Source organism: Pristiophorus japonicus, chromosome 3 (genome assembly GCF_044704955.1).
Source record: "Pristiophorus japonicus isolate sPriJap1 chromosome 3, sPriJap1.hap1, whole genome shotgun sequence".
Taxonomy (NCBI): domain Eukaryota; kingdom Metazoa; phylum Chordata; class Chondrichthyes; family Pristiophoridae; genus Pristiophorus; species Pristiophorus japonicus.
The window spans coordinates 224,836,317-224,848,576 of NC_091979.1; the positions used below are offsets into that span (position 1 = coordinate 224,836,317).

Here is a 12,260-nt window from a genome sequence, read left to right on the forward strand (position 1 = left end):
GCCAGGGACATAGTACTGATGCAAGTGGGATGGTAAACCAGGACGACAGCCTTGAGGGCACTGGCAGCTGAAGCCAGGGAGAGGCTCATGATGACATTGGGAGGCCAAGCCAGGAAGACAGGCTGGAGGGCAGTGACAGCCGTGGCCATTAAGAGGCTGATGATGATATTGGGAGCCAAATCCTGGACGAGAGCCAAGAGGGCACTGACAGCCATGGCCATGCTGACCCTAAAGACCACTGGGAGCGCTAGCCTGGACAACACTCTGGAGCCCAGTGCATATGTTGGCACAATGTCCAATGAGGCGGAGGAAGAGGGGGACACTGCTGGCAGCACCGTGTCACTGCTTTCTACAGTTATTCATGCCAGCTCAGATACCGGGAGTACACGTTTGGATCAGTTACAGATAGCAGAGGGGTCTGCACTGGGTGTTGCATGGGGCCTAGTGGGCTGCAGCATGGTGAGGGGCAAAGGGAACCTCGGGTGCCATCTCTCCGGGGGGGCGAATGCGCACGCAAGGTCTGCCGAAGAGGACTCAGATGAGCCCATCGATGTTGGGGCTTATGAAAGAAGGGTGGAAGCCATGCAGATCCAGATGTTGGGGGCAGTGGCAAGGGTGCCGAAGAGGCTGTCGGAAGTGGTCAGGAGCGTGGAGGAGTCCGCCTCCCGCATTGTGGACAGCTCTGCACACACTATGGAGCCCATCATTGCCAGTGTGCAGACGATGGTGGACTCCCAGAGTGACCGTGTGGATCCAGCTGTGGTGCCATGACTCCTTGGGGATGTGGCAGCTGTCATTACAGCACAGCTGCAAGGGAATGAGCGTATCGGTGCTGCTTTGGACAGGATGGCCGCGACCCTGTAAGCTCAGAATGTTCATGCACTCTAGGCAACAAGCCACGGAGCGTCTTACTGCTGTCCTCTCTGGTGGCTTCGGGACTGTATCTGCTCTCATGCAGTCTCAACTGAATGCCACGCGAGATCGGACTGTTGCCATCGTGGCTGGATCCACCACGGTCCCCGGGTGACCTTCCGGTGTCGCGCCACATCACCGATCTGTGCTCCCTCAGATTCGTGGTGATGGTGATGTGCTGCCCCCGGGTAATGGCGCAGGCTCCTCGGACCAGGATGATGATGATGTACTCTCTCAGGCTCACACCATCCCTGACTCCAGACCCTTCACTCTGCCATCGACTAGAAGCATGGACTCGCCCAAGCCAAGGCCGACTGAATGCACCGAGGGTGCTGACCAGTCTGCAGCAGGCCCTTTCAGGACCCAAGCTGGCCGAGGGCATGCAAGAAGGACATCAGCAGCTTCTACACATGAAATACAGCAGCTTTCCCAGACCCATGAGGCAGCCACAGGGGAGACACTGCGGCATAGTACCAGAATAGGCTTGCGTAAAAGGGTATTAAGGAGATGCGTAAGGGTGAGAAATGACTGTTATGTTTTTTGCACCTTTCTTTATTTTGTTATAAATCTTTATTTTGTGTTCCCATATTTGTGCAGGGGTATCATTTCACTGTGGGCAATGATGTGTGAAAGGGATCATTGGGATGGTCATGGAAATGCAAAGATGAAGGGTGAAGTGGCCATTAAATCTTTGGAAACGAGCAGTAATGAGACGGGTCTGCACTTCCCATTGCAGGGTTTGGATGGTCGATGACCCGCATCCTGGTCCTAGTCCTCCTACTGCGCCTCTTCCTGGTCCTTCTCCTCCTGGTCCGTCTCCTCCTACTGCGCCTCCTGCTCTGGTGCTATTGATGGCTCGTCCTCCAATGGTTGTGCCCTCATGATTGCCAGGTTGTGAAGCATGCCGCAGACGACCACGAATAGGGAGACCTGCTCAGGCGAGTACTGCAACACTCCACCAGAGCGGTCCAGGCAATGGAACCTCTGCTTAAAGATCCCGATGCAGCGCTCAATTAGGTACCTGATGGCTGAATGAATGTTGTTGTTGGCATGCTGCACAGCAGTCCTGGGGTTGCGAAGGAAAGTCAGCAGCCAAGTGCACAGTGGGTAGCCCTTGTCACCAAGCAGCCACCCACAATTTTGGTTTGGCCCAGCAAACACGCCGGTCACTCCGGTCTGCCGCAGGATGAAGGCATCGTGGCTGCTGCCAGTATACCTGGCATCCACTGTCGCACACCAGCTGCACGTTGAGGAAGTGGAATCCCTTTCGGTTGATGAACATCTCCGCATTGGTTTGTGGCGCCCTCAATGCGACGTGGGTGCAGTCTATGGCGCACTGAACCCTGGGGAAGCCCGCAATGCACACAAATCCGGTCTGCCACTCCATCTGCTCATCGGGAAAGAAATGTATTCGCCCTTTCTCTTATAGCGAGTAACTGTCATTTGACGGATGGAGCGATGGACGGAGAACTGAGAAGTGTTCGAAATGTCTGCAGTGGCAGATTGGAAAGAGCCAGTGGCATCGAACTTTAGTGCTATGGTCACTTTGGTTGCGATGATCAGAGCTATCCTCAGCCTTGTCTGAGGCTGCAGATCTGGCCACAGGAAATTGCACAGCTCCCTGGTGATGTCCTTCCAGAATCTAAGCCTGCGGAGACATTGGTCATCGTAAGGGCCATGAAGGAAAACTGCTGCCTGGGATAGGGGCGGGAAGCGGAGCGGAGCAGGAAGGCACTCGGGGCCAGGAGAGAGTCAGCGGGGGAGGGAGCAGACAGACCGGCAAGCCCTTCGGCCAGAGAGGTTGTTGTGCAGCAATTAAAACTTACCACACCGTTAAAAGGATACTTGACTATAATGGTCAAAATCCTAACATTTTGTGGTGAGTTTAATCTGCATCTACAATGTTAATACAGGAACTTCACGTTGTTCAATACAATTCAATAAGTGAGTTGCCATTTTTGGGATGCCTCTCCTGGCCCCGAGTGCCTTCCTGGTCCGCTCCGCTCCCCGCCCCTAGTCCAGGCCGAAGGACTTGCCAGTCAGTCTGCTCCCTCCCCCACCAACCTTCTCTTGGTCCCAAGTGCCTTCCCGGTCCGCCCTGCTTCCTGCCCCTAGACCAGGCCGAATGGCCTCCGATATACATACCTGGGGGAGGGAGCGCTTCTCTGTAAACCCTGTAGAATAGAAATTTTAAAATGCGCACTTACCTTAAGCCGCTGCACCCGCTTAAGATCCCGGTCCTGGTCTGGAGGCCTCTCGATTTTCAACTCGGAGCTGTACTGTGCATGCGTGTCCATTGCAGCGACGTCAAAACGTAAGTTTTTTTCCCCGCGCATGAGCAGAAAGCCCGGCTGCGTTTTTCGGTGCAGACAGCAGGCTCCACCCCTCGAGGCGACTGGCCATGCTCCGTGGCTCCGGATTGCAGTATAAAGATCGGGGAACGTTTGGACGTGTTTTTCTGGCGTATTTCTGTACCTAAAAACCCAGCGTAACTCTGGCAAAATGGCAGAAAACAAGCTTGGGCAAAATTGAGCACTATATTTTGGCTTTTTATTTACATCACATGATAGATTTTTCAGTGGTTATAAGCTCCTCAAGTTGGTTGACTGATGCCTGCTGCACTAAACTGCAATGTAAATATTAATGTTATGTTTTTTTACTGATCATCCATCTTTCACTCTCAGACAAACTCCTGAATTATACAAGACAGTTGAGAAATAGTTATCAAAAAATGATCAGAGCAAAACAAATTTAAATGTGAATCTCTTAAACTTGAAAAGAGCTGCCAATCACACATACATACAAGACCTATAAGATGCTTGTATTTTAATATTTGAAACAGGTTTTTAACCCACATGTGCTGAGAGAAAGAAACAAATATCACAATACATTGTAGACAAAAATGTTTCAATTTCTCATACTTCTGCAGTTTGTACCTTGCAATCCAATCGGCAGATTTGTCCTTCGTGAGCTATCATGTTACCAGGCGCCTGAAGAAAATGGGGGCAGAAAAACCGCTCCTGTACAGGTTCTTCACCTTCTGACACACGAGATCTTGTCCTGTTATTCAATATATTACAAACTGCATTACTGTGCACAATTAGACATTATTCACCTGATTTCTTATCAGTAAAATGCAAGCAGTGACATTTGCTGTCAAACTTAATAAATGCACTGATAGAATACTGGTCTAGTTCCAAAAAAATTTTTTGTCATAAGTAGTTATTTTTGAATTGCTAGGCTATTGTGAAATTGATTTAATAACTTAAATTAACTTGAACATTATCTATGTTTACTTCCTATTTATTGTTCATCCTTTCACCAATCTGAATTCTTCCTTGAATTATGTATCTCGGCTTCTAATTCTAACTAGTTATTCATCCAGACCAGCAGTGGGGTTAAAGGAGCGCCCGAATACAGCATGAGACCAGACCAGCAGCGGGGTTAAAGGAGCGCTCGAATACAGCATGAGACTAGACCAGCAGCGGGGTTAAAGGAGCGCCCGAAAACATCATGAGACCAGACCAGCAGTGGGGTTAAAGGAGCGCCCGAATACAGCATGAGACCAGACCAGCAGCGGGGTTAAAGGAGCGCTCGAAAACAGCATGAGACCAGACCAGCAGCGGGGTTAAAGGAGCGCCCGAAAACATCATCAGACCAGACCAGCAGTGGGGTTAAAGGAGCGCCCGAATACAGCATGAGACCAGACCAGCAGCGGGGTTAAAGGAGCGCTCGAAAACAGCATGAGACCAGACCAGCAGCGGGGTTAAAGGAGCGCCCGAATACAGCATGAGACCAGACCAGCAGTGGGGTTAAAGGAGCGCCCGAATACAGCATGAGACCAGACCAGCAGTGGGGTTAAAGGAGCGAGCTCAGAGCTGGGAGCAGCGCCAACGGACCTGTGAGGGGAGAGAAGTAAAAACAAATCAAAGTGTGATGTCACAGGAAAGCAGACAAGTGATTGGTTGGTCAGTATTTCTCTCTCTTTGTTTCTAAACTTGGACATTGGTTTAAATTAAGAGCCGAGATTAAATACTGAACATTCAAAACTTGAAAACTTAATTAATTAAATAAAATACTTTAGAGATGACAGGGCAGGTGCTGTGTTCCAGCTGCAGCATGTGGGAGCTGCTGGAGGACACCAGTGCAATCCACAGCGACCACATCTGCAGTAAGTGTTGGCGGTTCGAGTAACTTCAGCTCCGAGTTGATGAGCTGGAGTCCGAGCTTCAGACACTGTGATACATTAGGAAGGGGGAGAGTTACCTGGACGCTGTGTTCCAGGTGGCAGTCGCACCCCTTAGCTTAAATAATTCAAATTTGGTCCGTGGTCAGGAACATGAGGGTGTGACTATGAGTGAGGCAGATATGGAGACTCAGGATGTAGTGAACAAGGAGTCTCAGACCTTACTCTTGTCCAACAGATATGAGATTCTAACTCATTATGTGGACAAGAGCAGGGACTGCAAGGAGGATGAGAAAACTGACCACAGCACCGTGGTGCAGGGGCTATTCAAGTTAGGGGAATAAAAAGAAATGTGGTAATGATAGGGGATAGTATAGTTAGGAGGATAGATACTGTTCTCTGCAGCCGAGAGCGTGAGTCCCAAAAGCAGTGTTGTCAGGGTTAAGGACATCTCCTATGGGGTGGAGAACTTGGAGTGGGAGGGGAAAGATCCAGTTGTCGTAGTCCACGTACGTACCAATGAAATAGGTAGGACAAAGAAAGAGGTTCTGCTGAGGGATTATGAGCAGCTGGGGCTAAATGAAAAAGCAGAACCACAAAGGTAATAATCTCTGGATTACTAACGGAGCCATGACAAATTTGCATTGGGTAAATAAGATAAGAGAGAGAAACGTGAGGCTCAAAGATTGGCGTGGGAGAAATGGGTTTCAATTCATGCGGCATTAGTACCAGTACTGGGATAAGAGGGAGCTGTTCCGTCAAGAAGTAATATCAGTTTGGATGGAGATAAGAAATAATAAAGGAAAGAAGTCACTGGTGGAAGTAGTCTATAGGCCCCCTAACAGTAGTTACACTGCAGGACAGAGTATAAATCAAGAAATAATGGAGGTTTGTAAGACAGGTACTGCAATAATCATGGGCAAGTTTAATCTTCATATTGATTGGACAAATCAAATTGGCAAAGGTAGCCTTGAGGAAGAGTTCATAGAGTGTATTCGGGATGTTTTTTGGAACAATACGTTGTGGAACCAACCAGGGAGCAAACTATTTTAGATCAGGTAATGTGTAAAGAGTCTGGATTAATTAATAATCTCATAGTAAAGGATCCTCTTGGGAAGAGTGATCATAGCATGGTAGAATTTCAAATTCAGTTTGAGGGTGAGAAAGCTAGTTCTTAAACTAGTGTCCTGAATTTAAATAAGGGCAATTACAAAGGTATGAAGGCAGAGTTGGCTAAAGTGGACTGGGAAAATAGATTAAAGGGTAAGACAGTAGATAAGCAGTGGCAAACATTTAACGAGATATTCATAACTCTCAGCAAAGATATATTTCAGTGAGCAAGAAAGACTCTCAGAGAAGGATGAACCATCCATGGCTAACAAAGGAAGTAAAGGATGGTATCAAATCGAAAACGAAGGCACACAATGTTGCGAAGAATAGTGGAAGACCAGAGGATTGGGAAATGCTTAGAAACCAAAGGACGACTAAGAAAATAATAGAGAAGATAGCTTATGAGAGTAAACTAGTAAGAAATATAAATACATACAGTAAGCGTTTCTACAGGTATATAAAAAGGAAGAGAGTAGTTAGAAACCCTAAGAGGATTGAGACTGGGGAATTAATAATGGGAAACAAGGAAATGGCAGAGACTTTGAACAAATATTTTGTATCAGTCTTCACAGTGGAAGACACTAAAAGCATCCCAATAACTGATAATCAAGGGGTTATTGGGAGGGGGAGGAACTTAAAACAATCACTATCACTAGAGAAAAAATACTAGGCAAACTAATGGGACTAAAGGTGGACAAGTCCCTGGACCTGATGCCCTGCATTCTAGGGTCTTAAAAGAAGTGGCTGCAGAGATAGTGGATGCATTGGTTGTAATCTACCAAAATTCCCTGGCTTCTAGAGAGGTCCCAGAGGATTGGCACACCAAAAATGTAACGCCCCCATTTAAGAAAGGAGGGAGTCAGAAGACAGGAAAATGTAGACCAGTTAGCCGAACATCTATCATTGGGAAAATGCTGGAGTCCATTAAGAAGGAAGCAGCAGCAGGACATTTAGAAAATCCTAATAGTCAAGCAGAGTCAGCATGGTTTTATGAAAGGGAAATCATGTTTGACAAATTTGCTGGAGTTCTTTGAGGATGTAATGAGCAGGGTGGATAAAGCGGAAACAGTAGATGTCGTGTATTTGGATTTCCAGAAGGCATTCGATAAGGTGCCACATAAAAGGTTACTGCACAAGATAAGAGCTCATGGTATTGGGGTAATATATTGGCTAACTAACAGAAAACAGAGAGTCAGAATAAATGGGTCATTTGCAGGTTGGAAAACTAACTAATGGGGTGCCACAGGGATCAATGCTGAGGCCTCAACTATTTACAATTTATATTAATGACTTGGATGAAGGGACCAAGTGTAAGGTCACCATATTTGCTGATGATACAAAGATAGATGGGAAAGTAAGTTGTGAGGAGGATGCAAAGAATCTGCAAAGGGATATAAAAGCAATGTGAGTGGGTAAAAATGTGGCAGATGGAGTTTAATGTGGGAAAATGTGAGGTTATCCACTTTGGTAGGAACAATAAAAAAGCAAATTATTATTTAAATGGGGAGAGATTACAAAATGTTGAGGTGCAGAGTGATCTGGGGGTCCTTGTACATGAAACTCAAAAAGTTAACAAGCAGGTACAGCAAGTAATTAGGAAGGCAAATGGAATGTTGGCCTTTATTGCAAGGGGGATGGCGTATAAAAGTAGGGAAGTCCTGCTATAACTGTACAGGGTGTTGGTGAGATAACACCTGGAGTACTGTGTACAATTTTGATCTCCTTATTTAAGGAGGGATATTGGAGGCAGTTCAGACAAGGTTCAAGAGGTTGATTCCTGAGATGAAGGGGTTGGCTTATGAAGAAAGGTTGAGCAGGTTGGGCCTATACTCATTGGAGTTTAGAAGATTGAGAGGTGATCTTATTGAGACGTATCAGATTCTGAGGAGGCTGGACAGGGTAGATGCAGAGAGGATGTTTCCCCGCATGGGGAAATCTAGAACTATAGAGCATAGTTTCAGAATAAGGGGTCGCCCATTTAAAACGGAAATGAGGAGGAATTTCTTCTCTCAGGACGTCGTGAATCTTTAGAATTCTCTACCCCAGAGAGCTATGGAGGCCAGATCATTGATTTAAGGTGGAGATAAACAGATTTTTGAATGATAAGGGAGTCGAGGGTTATGAGGAGCGGGAAGGGAAGTGGAGTTGAGGCCAAGATCAGATCAGCCATGATCTTATTGAATGGCAGAGCAGGCTCGAGGGGCCAAATGGCCTTCTCCTGCTCCTATTTCTTATGTTCTTACGTTCTTTGTTGGTACTGTTCTATGAGAAGGTTTACCCATACCTTCACATAGAAACCTAGAAACATAGAAAATAGGTGCAGGAGTAGGCCATTCGGCCCTTTGAGCCTGCACCGCCATTCAATGAGTTCATGGCTGAACATGCAACTTCAGTATCCCATTCCTGCTTTCTCGGCATACCCCTTGATCCTCCAACTAGTAAGGACTACATCTGACTCCTTTTTGAATATATTTAGTGAATTGGCCTCAACAGCTTTCTGTGGTAGAGAATTCCACAGGTTCACAACTCTCTGGGTGAAGAAGTTTCTCCTCATCTCGGTCCTAAATGGCTTACCCCTTATCCTTAGACTGTGATCCCTTGTTCTGGACTTCCCCAACATTGGGAACATTCTTCCTGCATCTAACCTGTCTAAACCCATCAGAATTTTAAACGTTTCTATGAGGTCCCCTCTCATTCTTCTGAACTCCAGTGAATACAAGCCCAGTTGATCCAGTCTTTCTTGATATGTCAGTCCCGCCATCCCGGGAATCAGTCTGATCAACCTTCACTGCACTCCCTCAATAGCAAGAATGTCCTTCCTCAAGTTAGGAGACCAAAACTGTACACAATATTCCAGGTGTGGCCTCACCAAGGCCCTGTACAACTGTAGTAACACCTCCCTGCCCCTGTACTCAAATCCCCTCGCTATGAAGGCCAACATGCCATGTGCTTTCTTAACATCCTGCTGTACCTGCATGCCAACCTTCAATGACTGATGTACCATGACACCCAGGTCTCGTTGCACCTCCCCTTTTCCTAATCTGTCACCATTCAGATAATAGTCTGTCTCTATGTTTTTACCACCAAAGTGGATAACCTCACATTTATCCACATTATACTTCATCTGCTATGCATTTGCCCACTCACCTAACCTATCCAAGTCACTCTGCAGCCTCATAGCATCCTCCTCGCAGCTCACACTGCCACCCAACTTAGTGTCATCCGCAAATTTGGAGATACTACATTTAATCCCTTCGTCTAAATCATTAATGTACAATGTAACAGCTGGGGCCCCAGCAGAGAACCTTGCGGTACTCCACTAGTCACTGCCTGCCATTCTGAAAAGTACCCATTTACTCCTACTCTTTGCTTCCTATCTGCCAACCAGTTCTCAATCCACATCAGCACACTACCCCCAATCTCATGTGCTTTAACTTTGCACATTAATCTCTTGTATGGGACCTTGTCGAAAGCCTTCTGAAAGTCCAAATACACCACATCAACTGGTTCTCCCTTGTCCACTCTACTGGAAACATCCTCAAAAAATTCCAGAAGATTTGTCAAGCATGATTTCCCTTTCAGAAATCCATGCTGACTTGGACCTATCATGTCACCTCTTTCCAAATGTGCTGCTATGACATCCTTAATAATTGATTCCATCATTTTACCCACTAAAAATGTCAGGCTGACCAGTCTATAATTCCCTGTTTTCTCTCTCCCTCCTTTTTTAAAAAGTGGGGTTACATTGGCTACCCTCCACTCCATAGGAACTGATCCAAAGTCTATGGAATGTTGGAAAATGACTGTCAATGCATCCGCTATTTCCAAGGCCACCTCCTTACGTACTCTGGGATGCAGTCCATCAGGCCCTGGGGATTTATCGGCCTTCAATCCCATCAATTTCCCCAACACAATTTCCTGACTAATAAGGATTTCCATCAGTTCCTCCTTCTTACTAGACCCTCTGACCCCTTTTATATCCGGAAGATTGTTTGTGTCCTCCTTAGTGAATACCGAACCAAAGCACTTGTTCAATTGGTCTGCCATTTCTTTGTTCCCCGTTATGACTTCCCCTGATTCTGACTGCAGGGGACCTACGTTTGTCTTTTACTAACCTTTTTCTCTTGACATATCTATAGAAGCTTTTGCCTGCAAGCTTCCTCTCGTACTCTATTTTCCCTGCCCTAATCAAACCCTTTGTCCTCCTCTGCTGAGTTCTAAATTTCTCCCAGTCCCCGGGTTCACTGCTATTTCTGGCCAATTTGTATGCCACTTCCTTAGCTTTAATACTATCCCTGATTTCTCTTGATAGCCACGGTTGAGCCACATTCCCTTTTTTATTTTTACGCCAGACCAGGGATGTACAATTGTTGTAGTTCATCCATGCAGTCTCTAAATGCCTGCCATTGCCCATCCACTGTTAACCCCTTAAGTATCATTTGCCAATCTATCCTAGCCAATTCACGCCTCATACCTTCAAAGTTACCCTGCTTTAAGTTCTGGACCATGGTCTCTGAATTAACTGTTTCATTCTACATCCTAATGTAGAATTCCACCATATTATGGTCACTCTTCCCCAAGGGGCCTCGCACAACGAGATTGCAAATTAATCCTCTCTCATTACACAACACCCAGTCTAAGATGGCCTCCCCCCTCGATGGTTCCTCGACATATTGGTCTAGAAAACCATCCCTTATGCACTCCAGGAAATCCTCCTCCACCGTATTGCTTCCAGTTTGGTTAGCCCAATCTATATGCATATTAAAGTCACCCATGATAACTGCTGCACCTTTATTGCATGCACCCCTAATTTCCTGTTTGATGCCCTCCCCAACATCACTACTACAGTTTGGAGGTCTGTACACAACTCCCACCAACGTTTTTTGCCCTTTGGTGTTCTGCAGCTCTACCCATATAGATTCCACATCATCCAAGCTAATGTCCTTCCTAACTATTGCCTTAATCTCCTCCTTAACCAACAATGCTACCCCACCTCCTTTTCCTTTTATTCTATCCTTCCTGAATGTTGAATACCTTTGGATGTTGCGTTCCCAGCCCTGATCATCCTGGAGCCATGTGTCTGTAATCCCAATCACATCATATCTGTTAACATCATTTGCACAGTTAATTCATCCACCTTATTACGGATACTCCTTGCATTAAGACACAAAGCCTTCAGGCTTGTTTTTTTAACACCCTTTGAACTTTTAGAATTATGATGTAGTGTGGCCCTTTTTGCTTCTTGCCTTTGTTTACTCGGCCTTCCACTATTGCTTTTTACCTTTCTACCATCTGTTTCTGACTCCATATTACTTCACCCTGTCTCACTGCATAGGTTCCCATCCCCCTGTCATATTAGTTTAAACTCTCCCGAACTGCATTAGCAAATGTTACCCCCAGGACATCAGTTCCAGTCCTGCCCAAGTGCAGACCATCCCTTTTGTACAGGTCCCACTTCCCCCAGAACTGGTTCCAATGTCCCAGAAATTTGAATCCCTCCCTCTTGCACCACTGCTAGATTATTGATGTTATTCAGCAAGGGTAGAACCTGCATTAGAAAATAATTGTGGCAAGATCATTGGGGAAAAGAAACAAACATATTTAAAAACCTGAGATGAATGACTGAGGATAAAGGAGTTATAGTTTGACTTTAAGTGCCTTGCATTCACATATCTTCAGCACATTGACCAAATGAAAGCTTCTGCGTTTGATATAAGTCAGGGGATAGATTGTTACCGTATGTTTCTCCATGTCAATGCAGTTGATCACACTTGAGGAACGGAACAGTTTACTGCAAAAAATTGTTGCTATCTATCTAACTGATTCTCCAAAGTCCTTGAACATGTTGTCACCTCCCAAATCCGTGCCTATCTTTCCCAGAACTCCATGTTTGAATCCCTCCAATTAGGTTTGGGTCCCTGCCACAGTTCCGAAACGACTCTCCTCAAAGTCACAAATGACATCCTTTGTGACTGTGACAAAAGGAAAACTATCCCTCCTTGTCCTTCTCGACCTGTCTGCAGACTTTGACACGGTTGACCACCCCATCCTC

At 46.0% G+C, this 12,260-nt stretch overlaps 1 protein-coding gene across 11 annotated transcripts in view; it reads right to left on the reverse strand.

Annotated features, from left to right (window-relative positions):
* The window catches only part of LOC139260132 (myopalladin-like), a 635,514-nt gene that overhangs the window by 56,234 nt on the left and 567,020 nt on the right, over positions 1–12,260 (reverse strand). For all 11 annotated transcript variants that reach the window (XM_070876326.1, XM_070876331.1, XM_070876327.1 and 8 more), the window contains one exon: positions 3,849–3,972. In XM_070876326.1, coding sequence (XP_070732427.1) covers positions 3,849–3,972 — 124 coding nt within the window. The remainder of the gene's footprint in view (positions 1–3,848; positions 3,973–12,260) is intronic.